Source organism: Balearica regulorum, chromosome 2 (assembly GCF_011004875.1).
Source record: "Balearica regulorum gibbericeps isolate bBalReg1 chromosome 2, bBalReg1.pri, whole genome shotgun sequence".
In the NCBI taxonomy this organism is placed as follows: Eukaryota; Metazoa; Chordata; class Aves; order Gruiformes; family Gruidae; genus Balearica; species Balearica regulorum.
This window is the reverse complement of record NC_046185.1, coordinates 53,964,419-53,991,861: the sequence shown is the minus strand read 5'-3', so window position 1 is coordinate 53,991,861 and position 27,443 is coordinate 53,964,419. Positions and strand designations below refer to the sequence as shown.

Below are 27,443 nucleotides of genomic sequence, written 5' to 3'. Positions count from 1 at the left end.
AGGTGTGAGGCTTCACAGCAGCAGGATCACCACCACTCTAACGGGTCTTGTTGCTGCAGCCCCAGCACCGCAGGCTCCCCTGGCAGCCCCAGCGGTGTTTGAAGCACGGTCCGGCTGAGTGCCCGACTTAAACCCCGTTCACAGCCATCTGTGTGCTGGGCTCATCACAGAACGCACAACGGAGGTCTCCACGCCCCATGAAGCCCATCATTTTGTGGGATGTACAGTGGAGCACTGTGCATGAAAGATGAACCAGTAGCCTTCTGGCAACTGCAAAAGATATATGTATTTCACATCCCTTCAAGTATGCTAAAGCTGACACTCCCTAAGCATCCTAGAGCATACTTCGGAGGGTTTAAACAGTGAAGTGAGTTCTGCTCATGTCCCTTCCTCAGTTCAGGAAAGAAGTGCAGCTGCAAGGGATTTACTGCATGCCCGGATGGTACTTCAGCCCTGACCCCTTAGTGCAGCTGCTTTGATGTCACCAGTATACAACGCTGCTGAGGAAACTGGTACGGACTAGCCAATGCACACAAACAGATGGTGAAGCTGTAGAGGGGGGTGGGTGCCCCAAGTTTGTGCTTTTCCCTTCCCAGCATGGCTCTTGCTGTTTGTATTTTTCAGGTGTGAGGTTGGCACCACTCACTGGACCCAGTGCAATGAGACTCCCGTGAAGTTTGCTCGTTTTCCTGTCACTGGTCTTATTGAAGGCCGTTCCTACATTTTCCGAGTCCGAGCTGTGAACAAAGCTGGCATTAGCCTACCATCCCGAGTGTCAGAGCCTGTGGCTGCTCTGGATCCTGCTGACAGAGCCAGGCTTAGAAGTAAGATGTGGTTTTTGCAGGCTGCCTGAGAGATTTAAGAAGTCACAACTCATTAAAAACAAAAGTATGACTATCTATTCATAAGCCTTTGAAATCCCACTAGAGGGAGCAATGCAAAAACAAAATATTCTTTGGAGACAGCTTTGCCAAGAAGAAATCATCTCAGTGCTCTTTGCACAAAGTCCTGTCTGCTGAAATGGCTTTGGTTGGCTGCGGTGCTATGCATTGAACTTGCAGGAAGCAGGGGAAAGGCACAGGAGAGCTAATTGACTAAAGAGACCTGCTTTTGTTCAGCCAACAAAATAGCTGAGTGGATCCTGTGAATAGTCTCTCTCTGTGCCACAGACAAGGGTGGCTGATTCTGTGCTCATGTGATGATCAAAGTCTTGCAATAGCATCAGCAAAATACCAGGGTAATCCAACAGATAATTGATGCCAAGCTCTCTGCTTTAAAGTTAACATTTCACAACCCAAGGATATTTTTCCTGTGGCCTGGCAATGTCCCAGACGTTTTCCTTCCAAATCCACCTCTCTATCCATATGCCAAAATCGTATACCTAAAATCCAATTATGTCTACTTGTTTCTTAAGTTTTACTATTTTAAATGGTCCAATGTGAAGGGGTACTGTATGCAAAGCTACAGGGCTCCCAGAGACCCAGATTGTATGTCTTACTGTATATAATGCTGCAAGCTACAGACTGCAGTCAGATGATCAAGGTTCCCATTCAAAATAAAACCAAAAGGTCAGAGAAAGGAGGTTTGGCACTACCAGGAAACACTGAGCTCAGACAGATCTGTGAAATCTGAAGTCTGACGGAGGCCAGCACGAAAGCTGTCTCAGGAGATGAAGTCTGGTCTTGGTGGCCTATTCTCATTGTATCTCCTCCTCTTGTTCCTCATGATCCTCTTGTCTCCCCACCTGCTCCCTCTCTGCTCACATTTCCAAAACAGATCAGCCAACGTAAAGTGAAGCATGTGGAGGTGGAGAACAGCATTTGCAAATATTATCTCTGAAAGTGCATTGACCTGGTTGATAGCTGAATGCATAACTGCAATAATATGATAACGTAGAGGTGCTGAGAGAGCCACCCAAAGCTTATCAAGTGGATATGTTGAGTCAGGCTGAGCAGTTTCTGTTTGTGACGGTGAACCATGATTTGAAAGCTGGTAATGCGAGGGAAAGTGGTTAAAAAGAGACAAAGAACAGCCTGTAGCAACTTGGCTGTTCCTTTAATGAATGAACTGTTAAATCGGATGAATAGAGTATGGAAAATAAAGGTGAAGTTAATTCTCTGAAAACGATGAGCTGTGTGAGCCAAATACCTCTGCTTGTCACCTAGGTGATTTCAGTGACATTTCAGGAAGGAATAGAGGTTTCAGTGGATTAAATTTTCTAGCTATATTAATTACTGAGCTGCTCTCAATATTCAAGCTGGTCATCCTACAATTAACTTGGGTAATGAGCTTGCTACATGAGCAACAGTCACAGCAATGACCAAAAATGGAGTCATGTGAATCTTGCAAATGTTAGTTTTGAATCACAAAAGAGTTGGTTTTCTCGTTATTTTAAAAGTCCCTGAAGTCTCCCATGTCCATGATACATCTAACATCTGTTTCAGGTCACCCTTCTGCTCCATGGACTGGACAGATTATTGTCACTGAGGAAGAACCTACAGGTAAACACAGCCCTTTTGCCTACAAAAGTCAGATGTGAAGCTGGCTGAGTAATTAGAAAAACTGCCAGTGAGTTCAGCGGACTTTGGCACGCACCCAAAGTTCGTTGTTCTGAGAGTCACTTGACCTTGAATAACTCCCAACTTGGTTGTCAAGGTGAGGTTTCATTATTCAGGACCTAAAAAATAAACATGCTTAGAGTTAAAAGAAGGATATTTAAACCCAATATTTAGAAGACTTTTAACTCTATGACTTAAAAAAATGTCAGGTGTGCCAAGGTATATTAATACTCCTTCTATATTTTATTTATAGCATTAATTCTAATAGAAATATGAAGGAATTAAATCCCAATTCCCTGTCCTATTCTTTTCCCCTGTTCTTCAGAGGGTGTTGTTCCTGGTCCACCTACAGACCTCCAAGTTATTGAAGCCACCAAGAACTATGTTGTGCTTAGCTGGAAACCTCCTGGGCAGCGTGGCCATGAGGGTATCATGTACTTTGTGGAAAAGGTAAAATTGGACAAAATCAGAATCATGTTGTGGCTTATACATTTGTTTTGCCATCTCTGCTGAACTTTTAGTTAACTTTTATTTCCACCTGAGACTTTCAAACTAGGGCCAGGACTAGCACTTGTATCTTCATCAAGATAACTGTTACTGTAGATTAAGGTAAACTAGGAAGAAAAGAAAGATGGGAAATAGGAAAGAATGTAAGAATGTGTCACACACTGTAATATCCTTTTATGAATTGTGTCATTGACCTACCCTGTTGTAGACAGGCTGACAAACTCCCTCTATGATGGGAAAGCACAGAGCAAAGTCACATGTGTGTGTGAGTATATATATATATGTGCATATATATATAAAATTTATAACTTTATATACATTTTTATATATAAAATATATATACATTTTTATATATAAAAATATATTTTAAAAATATATACACATATATATATTAAAAATGTATAAATGAAGTTTGTCTGGTGGGACAGATTGTTAACATTTTGGATGGAGGCATTCTGCAACAGTTTCTTGGTATCAGCACTTTCTCCTCCAGCTGCTTTTTCATATTTATCCACTTTCCATTTGCTTCACCAACTCAACAAAGATGACAAAATTTCTTTTCTAGAACAGAATCAGTTTTAATTTCACTGTCCTGCTTTTCAGAGATTTTTTTTTTGCATGGCTGCTAGCCTAGAAAATTCTTCACACCATCACCCTTTTTCCTTGTAACTCATGGCTCACAAACTTTTTTATGAATGTTTTTCCTCTATCAGTCTAGAAGTGTCATCATGGGAGACATAAATATCTTCCCATTATGTGTTTTTCATCTCTCTTATGAAATCTGGTCTAAATAAATGAGTTCCACTTAGCAACAGACTTAGAGAGGATGAATATATGAATTTTGAGTTTCCATACAAGAAAGCTTTTGAATAACCTATTGCACACTGAATACTGAGCACTAATGTCACATAGTCAGATAACATTTTCCTGAGAATTTGAAATCCCTCAGAAACCAGGACCTATTACTTGAAATTATCCTTAATGTAAATCACAGGCAAAAATTAATCACTAACATTAGTGGTTTAAGAGATCATGTTATGTAGAGCTTTTAACCACAGAAATAAAAACAATTCACAAATTAATTGCACATGTTAATTTTTTTCTGGAAAATGAAGGTCAGGTCCTGATTAATTCTCAAAGCCACCCCAAAAATATTCTCAAGAGTGACACAAGAGCATCTAGAAACAATCTGATAATGTTAGAGTTTTGTTCTTTGGGAGATGTTGAATGTCTGCAGAACTTATTTTGAAAGTGGTCCAGAACTGGATGCAGTTAATAATAATGTCACTTCCTTGTGGTGGAGAAGAGTTTAGCTTTGATAAATTAAAACCGGTAAGCTTTTACGTAAATTTTCTGGAGTAGGTGGACATCTGGCAGATTCAGAAGCTTTGAAATACGCTCATTCTGTGGAAAGACCCCAGAAAGGAATGTGACTCCCTGTTCTCCATAGCAGACATGCCTTTGGTGGTCCAGGTAGAAAGTCTCATTGGGTAGACACTCAGCTTTCAGAGACTTTTGTTTCAAATGTGGTTTCTGGCTTTCATTGCAGTGCGTTGCCGGCACAGAGGACTGGCAAAGGGTGAACACTGAGATCCCCGTGAAGTCTCCTCGCTTTGCAGTTTTTGATTTGGTTGAAGGCAAATCCTACTGCTTCCGAGTTCGCTGTTGCAATTCAGCTGGAATTGGTGAACCTTCAGAAGCAACTGAAGCTACTGTAGTGGATGACAAACTCGGTAAGAGTGTGGTCGTATGTATTAAATTACCTCCGTGGTATCTTTTCAGTTTATGATGTGATTGTTTTGTCTGAAGACAGATAGCTGCCCAGTAAATAATTCAAGTATGAAAAGTAGTCAGTGATTTATTACCTCTAGTTAAAATAATTTTGGTTTGGGTTGTCGAACCTTTCATGTATAGTCAAATGACAGATGCAAACCAAGGGAATTAGCTGCAAATAACGATGCCAAGAACTGCAAAGGCTCCAAATAGTCAAAGAAAATGAAAACTCAAGGAAGTACAAAAATGTTTTGTTTTACTTAGAGTCTTTACTGAAAATAAGGCCAGACATCAGCAGAGTTTAATCTTCCTTGTTTGCCAAATTAAACAGAAGTGAGGAATTTAATACTTACACGAATGCAGAGACTATTTGCACTGGAAGAGAAGCCAAGATGTTCACCACAGTAAAGCATCAGTACCTACACCTACATTAGCAATTTGTTTCCAAACAGCAATGCAGATTTCAATCCAATTCCCAGATTGGCTCTGTTTACTTCATATTGGTTGAATTCTCAGAGCAGTTTGATGCACATGAACTACATTCTTTAAGAAGAGTAAAATAGCTCTTCTCAAAAAACACTTTAGATGCATTTTTCTACTTAACAGGGGTGTTGGACTTATTCTGTGGGCTGCACAGAATCTTCAGTATGAACCTAGAACATTTTCCCTTTTAGAAAACTCTAAATCACATCTCTGGTGCAGATGTTCAGCAAAGGGAATAAACTAAATCTAATTTGAAGGAAATGCCCGGATCATAGCCAATGGAGAAGCGAGGAACCTCACCACCAAAGGCTTGAACCTACTGATCCTGTCCTGTTGTGCCAGATTAATTTAAATCAGAGGAGCTTTTGAGGGTTAAATCTGTATTAGTTGTGCTAATATAATCAAGCATAGAACATCATCCTTATCTTATTTGTAAATTTTGACTGTCTGGTCACTAAGTTATTTCTCTTTCTCTCCCACAGATATTCCCAAACCTCCTGGTCGTATAATGCCCACTAGGAATACAGATACCTCAGTTGTTGTCACTTGGACAGAGCCCCCAGATGCCAAGGAGCTGGTTGGGTACTACATTGAGTCAAGCGTAGTGGGATCTGGTCGTTGGGAACCATGCAACAACAATCCAGTGAAAGGCACAAGGTAACAAATGTTAAAGCATGGAAATTATGGTCACCAGCTTTTGATTTACTGGATATTTGCTTTCCAGCCATTAGCAGTAGTAGAGTTAATCACTCTGTGGTAGCCAGCAGGCTGGAATCACTCTTGCAGGTGAAGTTCATAAGAAGTTATAAAAACATATTTCAAACCCTGAGTCTTGTCCAAAAGAAATTTATAATCAACCTTATGTTAGAAACAGTCAAGGAGAAGGAAATGTGGACATTGCTAGTGATGAAAAGAGAAGCAGCTCGCTAGTTCTAGCTATTGTACAGCCTATCAATTTGATGAAAAACAGTACAGTGAGGACTGGCTGAACTTACAAATGTGGAAAACTAAACTGCATAATGTTTGGAAGCAAAGGCCTTTGTTTTGGAAGAATGCTGTAAACATTTCTGGACTGTATAACTACAATGTCAGGAGGACATGTGGACTCTGTCACACTAACAATATTACTTTCTAACTGCTTTTTCACTTGTAATTGTCAAGACATTAATGAACACTCTTAAATATTTGGTATAAACTCACATTTCTTACTGACATGAAGCTCATCTCTAGTCAGAAAAAATAATCAAGATTTAAAACTTTGCAAGCTAAATCAGATTTGGGTTTGTTTGAATAAGGATATAATCTTCAGAGTCTAAACAAGTAATTGCAGAACTTGATTTCACGTGGATTGATGTCAATCCAGAATCAGTCCCTGCTTATTATGACTAATTATGCTTATTTGTAATTGCTATGCATGACAACCCTTATTACAATATGTGAGGCTCTGCTAAATACTCTTGGGCCAACTTTGTTGTTTAGCAGGGCATTGTAAATGCTTAGTATACCAGAAGTACTTAAAACCCCACTTGCTTGAACACAGGCACAATTTCCTTTAAGTATTCTCTTGTCATTTATATTGCAATAGCTGTATGTGCCAATATTATATACTTTCATATATACTTCTGTGATTTATATTGTGGTTATATCGAGTTCTATCACTGCATTTTTAGTCAGTGTGATATAATGTATGATGCAGTCAGGCACAGGCTGTCTGTTAACTCTTGTCTTTTCTGGTTGAGTCAATCTCAAAGAATTAGCTGTAGCTCATAGTTCGCATTATGCAGTATATTTTGATGTTTTGAAATTTGTTTTCTGCACATGTCCTGGTGAAAGTAAATGATTTGGAAAAGTCTGTTAGAATGGGTAGGGAAAATTCTGCTCTGAAAATTTTGATTCAGGTTTTATTTTTTTCCCCAAACTAAAATTATGATTTTGAAATACATTTTGGTTTCCACATTACATTTTCTTCATACATCACTGCATGATGTCAGCGTCGGTAGTGCAAGACATGACATTATGAAGCAGAGCAAAATAAAAGTAACTTGAAATAAAATACACTTACAATATCTATTGAAAAATAAATGTTGTTTTAAATAAAATGTTTAAATTTCCAAACCACAATTTTTCTGAAATAAATGATTCCTGTCTTGGGAAATTTTGTGTTTTCAAGGTGGACACCAGAGAACATTTATGAGGTTTTTTATGTGATCATCAGGTAATCCAATAGAAAATCTATTCTAGTAAAAGAATTTGACTGACTTAGATTATTGTGTCATTTATAGAAGCAAGAAAGTGAAATAAAAAAATTCGGACGCTTTTTTTTTTTAGCTCTTGTACAACGCCCAGTAATTTTTTTGAACACTGCAGTTTTTCATTTATGATTGGAAGTGAATTATGGGAACTTGTGCTACTGGTGTCTTTTACTTATGTCATGAAGATATCCCACAAACAAATACAGACCTTACCTCTGCAGATTTTTGCATTGTTTCCATTAAGAAGTATGGATTTTATATACTAGCAGAAGTATATTGTCTGGTAACGCAAAAATGTATGTAGTCTTAAGAAGGAGTGTTGGTAAACAGTATGTCTAAAGAGCCATGGGTTTAGACATCATCTTTGTTGTGTGAATGAGGTCCTTAAATACATTCTGCATTCTCTGACCTTCATTTAAGTGACTGGGGTCATGGTTTATCCTTGGTTTTCAGAAACCAGAATAAATTTTATGGAAGAAATGCTTTCTTCCCTGCCCCCCGCCCCCCCCCCCCCCCGCCTTAAGATTTTTATTTTCTTCACAATACTTTCTGAGTATTCCTTCACTGATTTGTTTTAGATTCATTTGCCATGGGCTTGTCAATGGTGAGAAGTACATTTTCAGAGTCAGAGCTGTTAATGCAGCGGGACTCAGTGAATTTTCACAGGATTCGGAGCCTATAGAAGTGCAAGCAGCCATTGGTAAGCTGTTTTCCATTGCTCTTTTCAATGGGAAATATGTTTTTTTCAATTAAGTAAAGATGTTTTCAGCCACTATTTGTAACTAATTGTTTTGTTTTACAATGCTGTCCACAAATAATAATTTATCCATAGATCCTATGGTCTCACAGCCATAGTTTCACAGTCACTGCACTCCAGTCTTCTTCAGGTGTTTCTTGTGAACCACTGTAAGAGAGCACTGCCAAGTTCACTTCATAGGTATCCTGGAAAATGGAATGGCATTCTGATTCCATAATGTGGTATTTATCACCTCTAATGCACACCATCCTATATACAATCAGTTCCTAAGAAATTTGTTTCCATACCTAAACCTAATAATCAGTGCAATGTGTCTTTCGTAAACCTTCTATAAACCTGTGTGTTCTCCCTTTGTTGATGAATTATTTCTGTTTGCTACTGCCTGAACTAATCCAACAAGATTAATGAGATCATTGGGCTAGAATAAATTGTATGTTTGCAACGTCCTTGCTCTTGTTTGTATCCAAACTGCATACCTCACAACCTTAGAGCGGAGAGATGTGGCCTCGAGCAATTTTGTGAGATCATCTTGAAAGGATCAGAAATATGACCTGGAAAATCTAATCCTAAAATAATTGTAGCAAATGAAGAGTACTATTAACTTTCCATATTTATTCTGCTCTGAAAAGTAGACATTATTAAAAGAGCATTACTTCTGAGCAGGTTGAGAGGTATTCTATGCATTTCAAATTTTTGTGAATTCAAGCTTAACATTTTGTGCATAAACCCTGTGATTTGTCATACTTTGGCTGTATTGTTCACTGTACGCATTTCTTCATTCTGCTGACTAAATGAAGAAAAAAAAAAAAGTATTCTAATTCAAAATGTCTTTGCTGTTTTCTGGCAATTACAGGGGGAGGATTGCTTCATGGTGTGTGTCCTGAACTGAGTGGTAACGCTGGTGGACTAACAGACCGCACTACCAGCTGGGAAGGCATGCATGAGTCCTCCCAGCCTATCTTTGACACAGAAGCTTTGCTAAAATGCAATGCTAAATTTAATAGAGACACAATACCCAGTAGCTCTGACAAACTGGGGAGTACAGGAGACAATAACATGAGAGAAATGGTTAAGGACACTGTCGCTTCTGCACCACAAAAAGTTGCTGCTAAGCAGGCAAGTAAGTCTCAACCCGGGGATCTTTTGACACTGCAAAAGGTGACAAAGAAGAAAGATATAGGTGAGAGTTAATAAAATCAATAGATTTCACTGCTTTGGTACATCCACTTCAGATGGTTGTAATCTCTGCTCGTGTGCGCCACAAGTGAACAAGCTCTCCAGTGATGCATCTTCCATCAGACCCATTAATTATGTGCTCAACTCTCCATTAAGATTATTATGCATGTAATGGTATCAGAGACCACTTAACAAACTTAGTGGCTACTGGAAGTGAAACATATAAATCCATTTACTAATTTAATAACTTGTTTGACTGTGTATTAATGTATCTAAGATACTGTATTATTTCTATATCACTTCAGTAATTTGTTAGGAGTCTTGGTACCTAGTCTCTGGGTTATGTACCAGGTGTCTCTGGGTGTGAGGAAACAAAATCTGATTATGATGGTAAGCATGAAAATCTGTGTTGTGTTAGGATATATGAAGATCCTTTGCGGATTTATGCCTAAGCTTCATCTTATCCTCTGAGGCACAGTGCTGATGTTGTGTTTTATCTCTGACTGACAGCAATATGTAATGAGGAAAACCTATCAAGTTGAAGGCACATGCACAAAATCATGTTTTATGTTGTCAACACCTAAATACCCATCGTGCCCAAGAAATGTGGGGCTTGAATTTCATTTGAGTCTTGATACCTGGCCAGTGAACTGAATTTCTCCCCAGGCCTCTGAAGTGAGACTCAAAAGGCTTGTGCAAAGTGTTGAACAGAAAACAAAGTAGAGGCACCTGGGGCTAGCTGACACTGATATCAAACATTAAAGACAAAAGAAAACATATATGATGTAGAATTTCCATCAAAAGTAGGACTTCAGGGTCACAAGTAAGGCTCTTCACTGGTGCATGACATATTGGGTGTGGGCAAGCATTTCCCCACTAGATACAGAAAACAGGTTGGAATTAAGTTAATGATTTCTGTATTGTTAAAGGAAATTTTAAAAAAAGAGGATTATGCAGCAAATTTTTAAATGTAAGTTCTAATAACAGACATGTTCCATTTCTGGTCAGTCTACAGTGCCTATGATCACGCTTCCTTCCATTAAGGTAAGACCATGTGATGGGTGCAATGATAAAATTTGTACAGTGTATAAATTTAAAAGGGAAAAAAAAAAAAAAAGAAAGAAGAATGGACTCATAAAGTCCATTCTCTGAAGGGAAGTATGTGGGCCTATTTAAAAAAAGGAACTACAATGAACATTGCATGTGTGAAAAAGGGTTTGCTTTCAGCAAAACAAAACAAATCATTGCATCTCCAATTTTTTTATTTCTCCTGTAATGTTAGTTTTAGTTCCTCATTTTTCACAATTCTGAAGAGAGTCCTGATCACTTACATCAGAGCTGCAACTGCAACACATTCTTTCACAATGTTATCAACTTGCTTCTCAACAAACAAATGATCTTGAAAACTAATTCCTATGCAGTTTGGACTTTTTCATTTGGTTTATGTAAGCTTTTATCCTGCATTTCTTATTCCAACTCCAGAAACTTCCTTGACCACATAAATATTGCGCTAAATAGGAAATGCAGGATGGGAGCCACCTGAACTCGGTAATTGAATGCCAGTCTGACTATTGAAATATTACTTCCTACTTATACATTCTTCACGTTGAAACAGCTGCTCCATCTCCACCTTATGACATCATGGTACTTGAGAGTGTTCGTGACTCGATGGTATTAGGATGGAAACAACCTAAAGTCACTGGCGGAACTGAAATTACCGGCTACTATGTGAACTATCGTGAAGTGGTTGATGGAGTTCCTGGGAAATGGATGGAGGCCAACATTAAGGCCATCAGCGAGAGGGCATACAGGGTAAGAGGTTAACTTCTGCTATTGCTGTGGGTGCAAACTATTTCCAGAACAGATCTCAAAGACAGATTTGAATGAGTTATGATTCAGTGCACAGATTGCTGTTCAGAGGGTTTTATATCCATGATAATAAGTTTATTTAGCTCTGTTAAACTTTGCTGCAAAATTATTTGTATGCTTATCTGTTAGTCTGGCACCAGCTGTCATCTGTGAACTCACTACTCTAGACATAGCCTTTATTTTTGCAAGTTGGGCCCTCACAACAAATGTCATTCCTACTGGGCTTGGCAGACCTACCCCTGTGCTTGCTGGTGCTGGAACCAGCTCCGTGCCAGCTGCATTTTGTGATCAGTTCTTGACCCAATTCAGAGACGCTGCTAGCTGCAACCTCACTGAGCTGCTTTACGAATGAAAAGCAATGCCGGGGCTGAGTTTCACCCTGCTGTGAGGACAACTCTTGCCTTAAGTGAACTTGTTCTGTATCACAAGACAGATTAATGTGATTGTTGAGCAATACCCTGCTCTCTCCCTGACTACCAAAGTGTCTGTCAATAGGGGAAGGGGCTCACAATTTGAGTGTTCTAAGACCACTCATGTATGCTCCACCATTGATTAGAGGAAAAGCCAAGATAGTTATTGCCTTATATATGATGTCAGTAATGCATTCATCTCTTCAGGCACTTAAAACCACCTCATGCATTCAGTAATTGTCATTGTGACTTTCTTCTAAAGCCTTAATCCAAAGTTAATAAGTACCATCTTATTGATTCTGCAGATTCAAAACCTGAAGGAAAACATGGTGTACCAGTTCCAGGTGGCTGCTGCTAACCTGGCTGGGGTTGGGACACCCTCCCTACCCAGCCAGCCCTTCAAATGTGAAGAATGGACCATTGCTGTACCTGGTAGGATCCTGAGTGCGAGGTGGAGGTTGCTCACAGCCCAAGGCTGCTCTGTGACTGATTATCTAAGTTATCAGTGCCTTCAGTTTCCAGGGGAGTCAACGGGCACTGAAATTCATACCCAGGCTTGAATCTCCATCACTTTGATTTAGTACATTTACAATGATGCATAATCCCTGTTTAGTCAGTAGCATTTTACAAGCAGCTTGTATTTTCTATATCTTTCCTGCCTGGTTCCTGTGCTGTGTGTGCCACTTTGCTTTCTTGTTTAAATGGTAGACATAAATACCTGTCTAAGGTAGAAGACAGAGAAGAATGAGGTCCTCTAACTCTTGTCTAAATGTATCACTTCAAGGCCAGCTTGCTAGCCTTTTAACACTCGTTGAAATGAATGAAAACAACCTTCATTGACTTCAGTGGACTTTAGAGCAGTCCTTGAAGCAGGACATTAGCTTAATAATTAACTTATTTCACTGAGCTTGGAGATTATTTGTCATCTTTGTTTGTTCATGAATATTTGATCAAGATACCAAATCTCAACAAATTGGACTGTTTTTTTTGGCTAGTCTTTTTAATAGTCATGGGTTGTGTTTATATTGGGTCTAGATATGATACAGAGGAGCTGCACATGTTATGTCAGCTCTGGGTGTACAACATGGTGTCTGGTTTTGGTTTTTGAAGTCTTATGCCTTAGCCCTTGGGAAATTATTTTGATACCACAACTACAACTTTTATTCTTACCTTTCAGGGCCACCCCATGATGTCACATGCACAGAAGTTAGGAAGGACTCTTTGGTTTTACTGTGGAAGGAACCAGTTTATACTGGTCGTAGTCCCATAGCTGGTTATTATGTTGATATGAAGGAAACTGAAGCAAAGGAGGAACATTGGAGAAGTGTCAATGAGAAGCCACTTCAAAAGAAATTCTTGAAGGTAAATAGCTTAAGATTCAAATACTCGTATAATGGTATAACCTTGAGGAAGTTAGCCTTCAATAGCATCATCCTGTGCTGATCATGGTTCCATTTAATGAAATACATAGTAGTTTATGTTGTGCCAAGGATTCACACGTGTAACGCCTGGATAGTCAGACAAGCCAGTAACTCAGAACACAATCTGGTATGACAAGCCTAAAAATAACAGAAAGCACTGCTAAAACCAAATACCATTCTTGTAATGCAGGAGGCAACCCTAGCATTTTCTAGCTCAAAGGGTAAGATAGGTATCTCTACACAAAAACAGATAGCACAAAAATAGATCTGATAATGTGGCAGGCGATTCTTTCTAAAACAACGTACCCTCTCCTCACATTTCATGGCAAACTTTTTGCACTATTATGCTACATCATTTTGTGGAATGACTTCTAAATAAGGGATCAACTGTATCTCTGTTCTAGAGATACATCTAAAGTAGGTTTGCTGTTTGTATTTGACAACTCACTTTAAAGTGTGATCCTTTCATATATGTTTTAAAGGAGTATTTGCAGGTGTTATGATGTCAGTATGATTCTTCAAGTCACTACAATTAAAACTGTATAATTAAATAGGGCATTTCTAAATAGGTGTGGCTGGTACTTATTACCCTGATAATTTCATTTTTCAAAGCCAGAATTTACTTGCAGTAAAAGATTATGCTGTTTCAGAGGTCAATGTACATGAGTTAAAAACATCCTGTTCCAATGGCAATGCTCCTTTTGCAAAGAAATCAATGACAGTAATGACACTGTCTAAATGTTAGCTATGCATACAAGGAAGGAGCAAGCCAAACACATTAGTCACGTCACTCTGAAACTGAAAAAATAAACAAACCACAAGGAAAAAAATATTTGTCAACTGGAAAAGGAGCAAAACAAAAAGAAAGGAAATGTCAAGCATTCAGACTGGAATTGTAAGAAGTGTGAAATTAAAATGTGTTTTGTAACACAACATGCATGTATGTATATTTGCTTCCTCCAGATAGGTGGCCTAAAAGAAGGTGTGAGCTATGTGTTTCGTGTGCGGGCAACAAACCAGGCCGGTGTTGGGAAACCATCAGATGTCACGGATCCTGTCATAGCTGAAACACGACCAGGTTTGTTAGAAATACTTCCTCTTTTTCATCATATTTAAACAGGTTCCTGTTTGTGCATTGTGTTTACATACAGGCTGCATGCAAACAGCCTGACCCCTCTCAAGTCAAACTTTTTACTAAGCAGGAAATGAATTGAGGGTCATATCTTACTTTCTTGTCTGGTGTATTTTAAGGTCAGAACAGATTTTCTTACCATCACTACAGGTTCAGGAATATAAAAATACAATAAAGTTGTAAGATTTGCATATATCTATAGATAAATGCATAAGCAGAGGACCCATTAAGATCAGCTCAACCAAAAGATTCTAACAGATGTAGATTTTGCCCTTCCTATAGTAAACCAGTTGTTTGTGGTTTATCTCTCTTCTTTCTTTAACTTATGTAATATGCCTGAGGAAAGGGTAAAGGAAATTACTTTTTTGGCTTTAAAAACATAATGAAGTCAGTTTGGAGACCACCTTCAGTAGGAATTCAACTGTTTGCTGGAGTCATCCTTGAAGGTTAGCTCCAGTGTGTCTATAATGCCAGCAAGGAACACAGGAACCAGTGCAGAGGCAGAATCTCTGTCCCTGGAACTTCAGAAAACCCCTGAGTTTTATTTAGGTATACAGGTAACAGAGGTGGCTTTGATCGGAGTCAACACCTTTTTGTCACTTAAGTCCCTAACAGAAAACACAAGCATGGGCTTGTGGTTTACTCACCTATAGACTATTTCAGAAGCAGAGTGTTCTACAAGGTGGAAAAACAAACTCCCAGATATTTTAACCAAATCAAGTATAAGGTTAGAATGACGTAAGAAGGTACAGGGGTACAACCCAGCCTGGATCCACCATACACCCTCTTTTCCTGTGACAAGTTCCCTTCCTCTACCTGCAGACTTTCATATCCGATCCCATCTGGGAAGGTTTCTAAGAGCCCTAAAAGAACAGGAACGAAGACAGGCAGCGGGCAGGCAGCGGGCAGGCGGGACAGTGCGGGGGCCTGGGGCAGGCGGCACAGGGAGCACGAGTAGCAGTGCAAGGGCATAGGCAAAGGAGGCGACTACCTGGGCAAACAGCTGCCTACTCTGCCTGCAGAAATAGTCAGGGTTTATTTGGGATGGTATTGACTGCGAGGTGTTGAGCAGACATTGCTGGTGATCATCAGTTCCCATTCCCACCCCAGCTGCCTCAGGAACACTTCCCCGGCATCCTTTCCCGCTTTCTGACTCCCAGGTCCATTTTTATATCTCCTATTCCTGCAGCAGCACTGGCCCAGCCTTCATAAATGCCTGGTCATCAGGACCAGGGCAGCAAAAATCCTAAGAAGCCTTGAGTTAGCTCTTAGTGAGGCTGTAAGTCAAGAAAGTCTGAAAAAAGGAGGTCTGAAGACGGGGGTGTAAAAGAACTGGAAAACTCAGAGTGGGGAGACTGGGGTGATGGCTAGCGAGGCTGGGATGGGAAGAAGACACTGACAGGAGTGGATGCTAAGTTGAGAGGGTGTAAGATTGGGGTATGAGGACAAAAAAGGATAAGTGTGTGAGTAAGAAGGGCTTGGGGCAGGATCTTTCAAAAATACAGTAGCCATAACTTCAGATCTGCAAGCCTCTGAAGCACTAGGGCTATTGCCATTACCTGCAAGTGGAGTAAGGCAGAACTTAGAAACTTATTCTTGAAGACAGCTTGTATACAGCAACCACTTCTAAAAAGAGAATCAAACCAGTAGTAGTACTAAACTTTTGGCTTTACTAATCCATTTTCTTTGAGGGTTAATATCTATCTGTCTGACTTTTGATAAAAACTTGTTATCATAACAATCTTCCAGTGTATTAAATAAAGGATTAGTCATGCCATTACAATTAAAAAAAAAAAAATCACGAACATAAACTCTTGTGAAGATAATCATCATGACAAAAAAAAAAAAAAATTTGTATAGCATTTTCAGTGTTCACTCAAATGAGGCACATGCCCACCTGGCAATATGAACTTGAGCAAAACATTTGGTTTACAGACCTCACTGTCCGAGAACGAGGTACATCTCAGGATCATGGCGCTTTTGCAAGCGAGGGTTGGGTTCATAGGTGCAAGGTGTGAGGGATCACAGGAAAGTCAGGGTTTGGCCCAGTGAAATCTCAGGGAAGTTGAAAAAGATCTACTTGTACAAATCTGGTTGACCCATATTTTGAGCTGAGATCTGCAGATATGGCATCCACCAAACTAAGCTTCTTAAAAGTATTAAGAAAGGACAAAGGGCTTATTAAAAAAATTATTTCAGAAATCAGTCTCTTAGGCAGGCTTCCACCTTTCTCACTCAAACCACACAAATCTCATGAACAATCATACCTTTTTTATAAAATTACCATAAGTCTTTTGTTATTGCCCAATGAATGCTGCCTTTATTAACATCTTGGATGGAGACAAAATATTGTCAGGTCTCTCTAGACAATTCCTAATGGAATGTTGCTTTTGGCAAATGTGTAAAATTGCCACACGACTAAGCTTTCTAATCAAAGAATGTAAGTAAATAATAATAACCTGAATGAAAATATTTGCTTTGATACAAATGCTACCAAATGCTACTGTCTTTATCCAGTGAAATGTGTAAATGATGCGATATTTGGCATCCACCTTCTCTTGTTTGAAAACCACATTTAATGTTTACAGTTATTTTCTAAAACTAAATGAAGAAAAACCCAACCCACCCACATAAACAAATACCAATCCAGTCTACTTTTGAGCTGTAAGTTTGTCTTTAGACAAAAGCACTTCTGTATGTGTGGATCTCACAGGAAGCAGGGGAAATCCGAGAACAGACTGCCACCCTTCCCCATTCCTGCCCTTAATCCTTGTGCGTCTTGGTGCAAAGCAAAATTAGATTCTGATGCTGCATCAGTCACTTGAGAAGGGCTTGAAGCTCAGAAATTAATGAAACACTGTTTCATTCAACTTTTCTGACCAGCTATATTCAAAATGATGTCATGAACTCTAGTGCTTTGACGCTGTCTGCTTTATCTTCATGTTATCTCTTTCCTTTCAATGCTATAAAACACTCAGATAAATGGAGATTTGATATGACATCTAAGTATTTTATTTATTGTGATGACTTTAAGAGAAGCTCTGGATGATATGTTGAAACCACCAAGCTATCTAGAAGAGGGAAACTAAGACTGCTACTACTATGGTAGCCTCCTTGGTTCCACTTTGTAGGATAGGTGGAGGCCTCTGGTCAGTAATTTAAAAAGAAATTTTTTTTTTTTAACTTATATAAATACTAGAGGTAAGCACCAGCATCACTTCTGGAAATAAATGCTATGCATTGTTATCATAATGACAATACTTTAAAACCAATATAAAAGATTCTGTCCTTCAAATGAACCTTCTGGCTGTAATTCCTTGCACGTCGCATAAATTGCCATCAAAAGATTAATGTGCTAATGACTACAGGAAACTAAACACTAATGAAATGTCAAGTGATGAATTTGCATATAATAAATTAAATTATAAAAAAATTGCAAATATGCTGCTGCCTAGTAAAATATTTGCATACCTTAGACTTCATTTATCATATATTGGTACGTAACTTGCTTCATTACTGCAAGGGCTGGTAAATAACAGCACCAAAATGGGAATATTAATCTCATTTTTCATTAAATGGTTATGGCAAATTATAAATACTAAGAAAGCTGTGTACACAAATTGTCATTACAGGAGCTACTCACAGTGCTGGAAAGAACGTGTATAGTATTAGGATGATGAAACACAGAAATCTCCTTGTATGCTTGAGGCTCATTAAGAATTATGCTGAAAATAAAGCATTTAATCTCAATGTCTGGAATAAGGCTCTTTAAGGTACAATACTTTGTGAAGAAAGTGTGTCATTAGCATTCTGAGCAGCCCAGAATTGTCCTAGGCTAAGTAATATAACATGAGTGCCCTATTCAGATGCGAGATCCAGCTCAGAGCTGTTCGGAAAAGGAGCCTGGACGTTCTCCAGCGCCTCTCGGTGCACACGTTCTCCCTGACGTTCTCAGACAAGTTGTTGAAATGAAAGTTAACACCACAGACGATGAGTTCGCCGAGCTGCCCGAATCTCAGGCGAAATTCCCTTAGCTTCACCGGGGTGCAAGGGGGCAGGATAGAGGTGCCTTTGTGTTTCGGATATGGGATTCACCCCCAGGGCCTTGTAAAGGACAAACTGGGTCACCTTATCCAGCTCAAGGACTGTAGGTACTCGCAAAACAGGGTGGGCGACTTAAGCAGCTAATTGCAAATTTTCCCTCCCTTTGTGGGCCCGGGATTAATGCTGCAGACAGCAGCAGGGCTGGATGCCAAGCGCAGCAATTAAACCAACCTCCCGGAGTGAAGCCAGAGTCGCTGAAAATGTGCCTCAGTTGCACAAGTGAGTCCTGATGGGGCAACTCGATTGTTTCCTCTTCTGCCTCCTGCACCTCTTCAAACACCTGCATTTGCACACGATATTCCATATAGAGCTCTTATCTTATTAGGGATTAAGAAATTCATGCTGCATAATGAAAGCTCTGACTACCCCTTACCACGGAAAATATTGCTATTTGATATTTCAAACATTTAGCAGATTTAGAAGCTTCCTTCTTTTTTTCCCCCTTCAGGTTTTTCCAGAGCAAATATCATAATTCTCATGTGTGCTTAGACTTGCTCAAATAAATCAGTTGATTTATGATGCTCTTTAATCTGTTCCTTTTATAGTTTAGAATAAGAACTGTTCTTGTGCATCAAAGACTGAGGATGCCAACGTTTGCAGCAATTGATGTGCCAACTGAGAAAATGGCAAGAATCTGCTTAATCCACCCTATGAATTATATCTATATAAATTTGTTTGCTGGCTTCTCTGAGAAAGTGGTATCACCTTGTTCTGCTCTTTCAGGAACCAAGGAAATGGTGGTTGATGTAGATGACAATGGAGTAATTTCCTTGAACTTTGAATGTGATCAGATGTCTCCAAACTCTAAGTTTGTTTGGTCCAAGAATTATGAACCAATTGAGGATGACTCTCGACTGAACATTGACTCCAAAGGCGGAAAGTAAGAACCCTCGGTGGCAGTGATAGTCTCATGTTTGAGAGACCTAGGCTGGTCACAGAAATCCATCCTTTTGGATGCATGACCTCACCAAGAGTTATATCTGCCTGTGCTTCTGGAAGGCCATTTGAAAACTGTAGCTTGCTCAGAATGAGTCAGGCCTCCTGTTTAGGCAATTTAGTTATGTTTAGGCATAGGGATAGAAAATCTGTGCTCTGTCATCTTATGACCTGTCAATCAAGGCAAATTATTATTATTATTATTATTATTACTATTATTGTTCCTACAGTTATTATTTTAAATCTCCAAAGGATAAAATTATCTTGCTTGCAAAATGCTTTTGCCATGTAACACTGTTGCAATCTTCAGAGGTGCTGGAGTAAGCAGGGCTCTCTTCTGACGGCGTCACCACAGCGTGATTTGGTAACTTCCATAATGCTGTACAAGCTTACTCAGTTTCTTCAGGCTTTTAACAGAGAGGAAGAGATGGCAAACGCACAGGTTCAGCCTATGAACTGCCTATGTGCTCTTCTAGTTATACAAACCATCCAGAAAAAAAAAAAGAGTGGCTCACCACACTCTCGGTATTGCATCTGAAACTTGAATCAGCCTGTACTTATGGAATCCTTTCACGCTCTTCAAAGACTTGACAACATGTTTTTAAGCATGCTTGAGCTAGCTTAAACTAGCTATCTCCAGTGCTTTTGGCGCTGAGAGTTGTACCATCTCCATTTGTACCACACATAGTAGGACCTACCCTGGTCACTACTGTCCAGAGCCCCCGTATTTGCCTGTTCAGAAAAAAAAGCTAATACAAGACTATTTTTATGTAGTCTTAGAGACAAAAAGGAGAGGTTTGGTTCAGATTGATTTCTTTTTTTTTTTTTTTTTTTTTCTTTTAATCAAAATGTTCCCCCCTCCCCCCCAAAGGTCAAAAGCTATCTTTAAGGATCTTGGAGAAGATGATTTGGGAACTTACTCTTGTGTTGTTACAGACACTGATGGAGTTTCATCAAGCCACACAATCGACGAGGAAGGTAGACACAATGTCTGTTAAGCATGCCTGTTCTACTGTCACATCTGCTTTTTCTTGCTGCTGTGTCTCTCAGATCCATAAGGCATGCACACCTTATATTATTTCTTTTATGTCTTTTGCAGAAATGAAACGCCTGCTTGCTCTGAGCCATGAACGCAAATTCCCAAGTAAGTGAGTCAAACGTTTCTGTAGGGGAGAGCTTTGCATGCAGTGGGGTATTACAAAGCTCCTGCCACCATCAGGTAGGGAAGTCACTACAGTAATTTCAAGTGAAAGTGGTTTTGAACCGAAGATCTAAGATTCCTTTAATTTTTGTTTCTTTCAGTACATTTGTGTATTACTGATATTCTTCCTGATCTGTTGCAGGCTACTGGCCTAGGCATATAATAAGTCTATATAATAATTGGAAAATAAGTATTCCATTGGCTTTGTTTCTTCTGCAGAACAGCCTTTTATACTTATTCAGCATACCTAACCCAATTTGAAAACCTGAATTTGAAAAATTCTCTTACTAATCCAACTGAAGTTAACATAGGTTAAGGTTAACAAAGCAGCCAACTGTAGTAAATGCAGCTGTAACTATCTATATGTACAGAATTTTCCTGTTGGAATTTATTCCCTCCTTTTCTGTAACACTTGACAATATCAACATCCTTCCTGCTGCTTGCGATTGTATTTTTGTCAACTTCACAGACCTCCCATACCTTTGTGATATTCTGGTAGTAGCACAACTTGATTATTTTCATTGGAATGTAACTTGAGTAATTGAAAAAAATAATAATAATTGGATTGTATAATGAAGCCTACTGCACACAACAAGATGAGACCTAAACCTTGTCTCATATTCTCCCACTGCATCCTTTTCTTCTTCCTTCCAGGCACTAAAACTCTTGCCTATGTTTTAACATCTCCAGCTTTGCACATGCACTGCTGGCACCTCTGCCAACTCAGCCCACATCATGCCTCAGCCCAGTCAAAGCTTGGCGGCAGAAATGGCCTGTCTTTTTGCCCACATCATCTCTCTTTCTCATTTCCTTCTGTGTCTTTTCCATATCAGCTCTATCCTTCTCAACATATTGTGTCACCTTTTGACAGCTTAATGACAGCCCAAGCATCCCCTTGCTTACTCCTGCTCCTCCCAGATGTTTCTTCCTTAATTATATCTTAGTCATCACAAGACCTTAATGTTGTCACACGTCCTTACTTGCCCCGACCCTTCTCTTCTGGGTGCTCTTCCACGCTTTCTGCTCATAATTAATGTCACAAAACAAGCTCCTCGGGACACAGAGAGTGTCTTCTTTTTTGCACTGTGTTAGGTAACAGTACACTTCTGGCTGTGCGTGAGGTTCCAGGAGGCACAGGCAAAAAGGGAGATCACTGCAGAACATATCCTCATGTTTTAAGGAGGAAACTGTCTTATTTGCTTTAGCTACTCGAGGCCCTGTGGATACTTAAAAAAAAAAAAATTACAAATAGGGTTGAGATACATCTAGCTATGGCTATAAGGCTAGAAAAATAATAATGAGCTCCTATGGATTAACATAAAACCTTATTCGTATCTCCAGATAATCTGCTTGCGGATTACCCAAATTCTCTACCAAAAAAAAAATTAGTTGCTAAGCATTTCTGACTCAACATGTGCTCTTGCATGTTGCTTTGTTTGTACTTCTGAACTGCATTTAATTGTAACTTCTGCTTAGAAACATCTGCAGCCAGTAACTCCATGGGAAAATGGGTTGCTTGAATAATGCAGCCTTACAGAACGCAACTATGTATGGGCACAATACTGTATCGGTTCTAGGTAAAAAATAAATTGTTCCAACTCTTCAATTTAGCAACTGCCCAATGACTCCCTGTCAAGTGCTCATGGTAATTAGTGATGCTATACAAATAGGATGTAAAACCTTGTAAGCATGATGGCTGGAAAATGCCTAAAGTAGCTGTCAGTTGCTGCTTATGGAAATATTTTAAAATAAGACTTTTGCTCATGGAGGACTGTAACACAGATTCATGCAGTCCCTTTGCACTGGGGAGTGAACGACCTTTTCCCACAAAAGAGTCCTTTTGCATCCTTTCAGCTCTTTATTTAACAGCTTCTGAGATACAACCCTCTTTTCCATGTTAGACTAAGATATTCATAGTTAATTGCATGCAAATCAAGTGGGGGTTTAAAATTGCCGTAGAGCTGACAGTGAAACAAAAGCAGTGCAGCCTGATGTCTATTCACACCCTCTCCCTCTTGCTTCCGCTGGCTCCTGTAGCATTTCAGTAGCTTTGTTTTGAGAAATTATGCAAGACGTGAGATTCCTTTTGTCTTTTACAAGCGAAGTGATGCACTGGGAGAGGAAGCTTCACACGGACCATTTGCACTGCTGGGGCACACTCTTTTGGGGTTCTTCTTTGCCCTGCTTCCTCGTGGTAACACTGTCCCTCCAGCCTCCTTTTTAAGTATTTTCCTCTCTCTGGTTTAAGCCTGTGCCTTTTTCATAATTGTCTTTTTTCCTGTGACTATTGCCTCACCTCCCAGAAGCCTTATTTTCACCAGACATAGGTCCTGTGCCACTGAGGCACCAAACGCATACATGTGGTTGTGGGAGGGTGTAGGTGCAGGGAAGGGGTGAGTGTGGGAAAGGAAGACACGTAGAGTCCTCACCCCCCTAACTTGGTGTGGTGGTGGGGTGGCAGCTCTGCTCCAGAAGTTACCCCGGTCATTTAGGATGATGCAATTAGAAAGATGAGAGAAATCAGACACTACCTCAGTCCCAGTCCTCTCCTGCTGTAGCTGGGCTTTTGCATACATGAGGTAGAATAGAATAGAATAGAATAGAATAGAATAGAATAGAATAGAATAGAATAGAATAGAATAGAATAGAATAGAATAGAATAGAATAGAATAGAATAGAATGGAATATTTAGAAGGGGAAAAGAACCCTGTCATGGGGTTTGTCTGGGAGGAGGTATATCTTTACACTATCACCAAACTACATCATCAAGCATTTTGCAATATGTTTGTACACTGTCCTCAGCTGTTCCATGTTATGTCCTTACAATGCAGACTTTAGACTGCTGTGAAAGTAGAGATTGGGGTAAAGTTAACATACAGCATACATACTCCCTGGAATATGAGTTTGTTGAAAATTTGGGCACCCACTAAGACAGCAAAAAATTATGGAAGCCAATAAAATGAGCGATATGCCCCAATATCAGAGTCTAAATGCTCATGATTAATGTTGCTGATTAATATATCTTAACAAAAAGTTAAAGCAAGCTGGGAACTTTTACTAAAAAGAAAAAAGAAACATAAATAAATAATGTAAAAAACCCAAACTAAAATTACCTGCGGTACTCTTTAGATGATTTTTTTTTCTTGCTAACACAAGGAATTGATGTATATGCAGGGGATTTTCATTATTCATAGGTAAACAAAATTGAGAGATTGAGGGTGTGTTGTGATGTTTAGTGAATTCTGGGAGATGGAGGTTCTGCCCAGCAAAAGATCAGAGTGCTTACAAAAATCTCCCAACCTGGAGCTCAGCAGCTGACTTTCTGATCATGCTTCGTGCTTGTGGTTTTTTGGTGGTTTTTTTCCCCTGAGTCAATTCACTGTCTTGCAGTAACATTGTTAAGCGGCTCATTAAACATGGATCTGTGCCATACGGACTCGCATCACACTGCAGAGACACTTGCAGTTTACCTTTGAAATAGATTTAGCCTTGTACTAGAATGGAGGGGCACTGGCATAACTCAAATCCCGAACACTTCCAGTTTGCACAGACGTAGTGATTGAAGGAGCAGAAGATTAAATCTTGTCTGTCATCCTATGTATATGAGGGTGGAAAGGCATTCTGTTCATATGAAGAGCTATCATAAGTTAGTTACTTTGCATACAGTATCTGAGTATGAAAGGGAAGAAGTGGCTTTCTGATTACAGAAGAAAATAGTTGTTGGGGCACAAGCAAAGTCTATGCTTCATTCTTTTCTTTCTGCTTTGTAGCTGTCCCACTTGTCTCTGAGTTGGCAGTGGAAATTTTGGAAAAAGGAGAAGTGAGATTCTGGTTGCAAGCTGAAAAACTGTCTGGCAATGCAAAGGCCAACTTTGTATTTAATGATAAAGAGATTTTCAATGGAGAGGTAAGCCTTTTCATTGCTTACAGTTGTTTCCGTTTTTACGAGTATCAATGAGTACTAACGTCTCTGTCTCCAATATACTTACAACTAGTGTTCCACACTGATGCATTTTCATGAGAAATAACATGTCATTGAAAACATCACAGAAAGATTTTGTCTGTGGTTCTGAGCTCCAGCTGAATTCTACTGGATAAAGTGGAGTTAAATGACTTCCTGCCACCTTTGTGACTACCATGTGTTCCATTAACTAGTGGGGACCATAGGAGTTCCTGCAATAAGGTAGTCCCAGGTAACCAGCTACTGTGGTCTTCAAGGAGTCACTGCAGTAGCCCAGATTCATCCTATCTTCTTCATCTATGGCCCTAGCACACCCTTGTGTTCGGTTCTCACCTCTCTCTGCTGTTTGGAGGAATCTGTTACACCAAGGGAAAATTGCCAAGTGGTTGTTTCCAGCAGCAAAACTTGTTACTCCCAAAGACGTGACGTAGCATGCTTTTGTTGCAACACTGATATCAGTTAGAAGGCAGAGATGGAGCATTCTACACAAACTTATTAAAATGTCATCACCTCAAAGAAATTGTTATTCTAAAGAGATGCAAATCTAAATTTTCTAATGAAAAAGAACATGGTACTCACCATAGAACAGGAGTGTCACATGCTTCTATAGCATTAGCAAATAGGCTTCACCTTTAACACATTACTTACTTATTTGGTTTCATGTTTAGAGCTGGAGCTAGAGATAGTGTCAATCTGAATAAGTGAAAATCTGAATAAAGAAAACAGAATTTCACCTAAAGATACTATTTGACAAATATTTTCTGACTCTGATATCCATTAATTATTGCTTTACTTTCCATTCCTGAAGAAATATAAAATGAAGGTGGACCAGAAGACTGGCCTTGTTGAGATGATTATGGATAAACTTGAGGACAAGGATGAAGGGACTTACACTTTCCAACTGCAGGATGGAAAAGCAACCAACCAATCCAGCCTTGTCCTTATCGGTGATGGTAAGCTAATCTATATTGCACAGTAGGCTGGAAAAATTATACCGAGGTTACCTCAGTTGTCGTCTTTGCTTTCCACTGTTTTCAATACCAATAGATGTTCCAGTGGTTTTTCATGTCGCAATACTCGCCTGCCTCATATAGGACAGGGCATGTGTGTGAACTGAAATTTTTAAAGTTCTGGGAGAAAGGGCAATTGTTATAGAAATGTAAAATATTGTAGCCTGTCTTGGTTTGCTCTTCTATGGGTGGAATGAAAATTTCCCATGTAAAAAGCCCATTCAGGCAGGGCCAAGTAGCTGCACCTCTTAGAGCTTGAGCAGCTTGCTGACTCTGCTGCTACTCGTTTGCCTTCCTACCGAGAGCAGAAAGTAGCTGTATGATTGGGGATTACGCTTCATCAGACATGAGACACATTAAAGTCCTGATGACTGCAAGCAGCTAGGAAAGTTGGGTTAGCTGTAATCAGCTTCTGACACTTTGAAATGTTCAGTGAAAACCTGACCCTGTGGCAGGATTCTCATCGACCTCCCAAGGGACAGAGTTGTACCTAACTGTTATAGTGACATTCGGTACCGTACAAATGGCATGTGATGTTTAACCTTATATTTCTTGCTGGTTTTAATTCCTAGTATTCAAGAAGCTGCAGGATGAAGCAGATTTCCAGAGAAAAGAGTGGCACAGGAAACAAGGTGATCATATGGATATTTATAAGAATCACATATGTGTTAGTCTGTTAAGGGATTCTTTATATTTATATATGTTGATTCGAAATAGATGCTTTTTGTTCTGTTATATATATTATATATATTTGTTTACCTTCTAAAGGAGAAATAGGAAAAATAAAAACACATTAAAATATAACAGTACTCTTATCAAGAAAAATACATTTGTCTTTGGTTTGGTATCGTGAATATCATTGATGTGACCTTTAAAAATATATCTGTAATTTTAAACAGGTCCTCATTTTGTGGATAAACTGGGATGGGAAGTTACCGATGACTGTAACGTGATGTTGAAATGTAAGGTAAGGGGCAAGGAGAACACTGAGAACAATGTTCAAAGCACTTTGACCTGCCACTACTTAGACAGTGAGGGTGGGAAGGGACTAAAGACTTGCCCTTTGCTTGTGTACTCCCAGCTGCACATTGGATAGTGCCAGAGCCTCTGAAGGCAAATCGTGCTGGGGCGACTGCTCATTGCATGTTAACAAAATACCTTGGAAAATAGATGCAACTTTTTTCTTCAGGTCCGTCAGCCACCCACCCAGGAAAAAGCACCTGAATAGGAATGACAGGTCTTTGTAAATCCTGGGACTTTCTCTTTTTTGCCAGCTTTATGTGTGTAGAAATCCCCTTGGCAGGATCCACTGCTTCCCTGGGCTCCTTAGAGCTGCTGGTAGTTCTTTTCTCTCTCTTTTCACCCCTGCTGTTTTCGCTCTTGCAGCCCTCATTTTAAAATGGAGGCCTCCAATAACTCACTGCGATCAAGTCATAAAACTTGCTGTTCTTTTATGAGAGACATGAACAGGCTAACCCATGCAACACCAAGTTCCCCTGCTCAAATGAAGAGAATAATTACAATGTGGTTTTCATCCATCTTAGGTGGCTAATATCAAGAAGGAAACACACATTGTATGGTACAAAGATGACAGGGAGATAATGGTAGATGAAGAACATGACTTTAAAGATGGCGTGTGTACTCTGCTGATATCAGAGGTGAGTGACTGTCCTTGTTAGCCCTCAGCTGAAGTTAGTGCTATGAATTCAGTTGAACGATACAATCTTATCTGATATTTCAGCAGAACAATCAAAAAAGGAAGTGGGTTTTAAAAATGGAAAACCTTGTGAGGCGTCTGTGTTTTAGCTAAAGCAAATGTCTGTCTATAACTGCTCGTTCAGATCTTCGGGAAATGATGACAGAAGAGATAACAAGCTTGTCATTTCCTTTGCA

The 27,443-nt window shown here is 39.5% G+C and overlaps 1 protein-coding gene across 7 annotated transcripts in view; it reads left to right on the top strand.

Moving 5' to 3' along the window:
• The window catches only part of MYOM1 (myomesin 1), a 79,816-nt gene that overhangs the window by 33,182 nt on the left and 19,191 nt on the right, over positions 1-27,443 (top strand). For 3 of the 7 annotated variants that reach the window (XM_075744312.1, XM_075744313.1, XM_075744314.1), the window contains exons 12-30: positions 625-824; positions 2,445-2,501; positions 2,884-3,008; positions 4,615-4,798; positions 5,804-5,978; positions 8,152-8,273; positions 9,184-9,510; positions 11,122-11,318; positions 12,091-12,217; positions 12,963-13,147; positions 14,170-14,284; positions 19,166-19,322; positions 20,250-20,356; positions 20,478-20,522; positions 24,350-24,486; positions 25,349-25,493; positions 26,123-26,182; positions 26,450-26,517; positions 27,095-27,208. In XM_075744312.1, coding sequence (XP_075600427.1) covers positions 625-824; positions 2,445-2,501; positions 2,884-3,008; positions 4,615-4,798; positions 5,804-5,978; positions 8,152-8,273; positions 9,184-9,510; positions 11,122-11,318; positions 12,091-12,217; positions 12,963-13,147; positions 14,170-14,284; positions 19,166-19,322; positions 20,250-20,356; positions 20,478-20,522; positions 24,350-24,486; positions 25,349-25,493; positions 26,123-26,182; positions 26,450-26,517; positions 27,095-27,208 — 2,647 coding nt within the window. The remainder of the gene's footprint in view (positions 1-624; positions 825-2,444; positions 2,502-2,883; positions 3,009-4,614; positions 4,799-5,803; positions 5,979-8,151; positions 8,274-9,183; positions 9,511-11,121; positions 11,319-12,090; positions 12,218-12,962; positions 13,148-14,169; positions 14,285-19,165; positions 19,323-20,249; positions 20,357-20,477; positions 20,523-24,349; positions 24,487-25,348; positions 25,494-26,122; positions 26,183-26,449; positions 26,518-27,094; positions 27,209-27,443) is intronic. The other 4 variants (XM_075744316.1, XM_075744318.1, XM_075744319.1 and 1 more) reach the window with 2 other exon arrangements.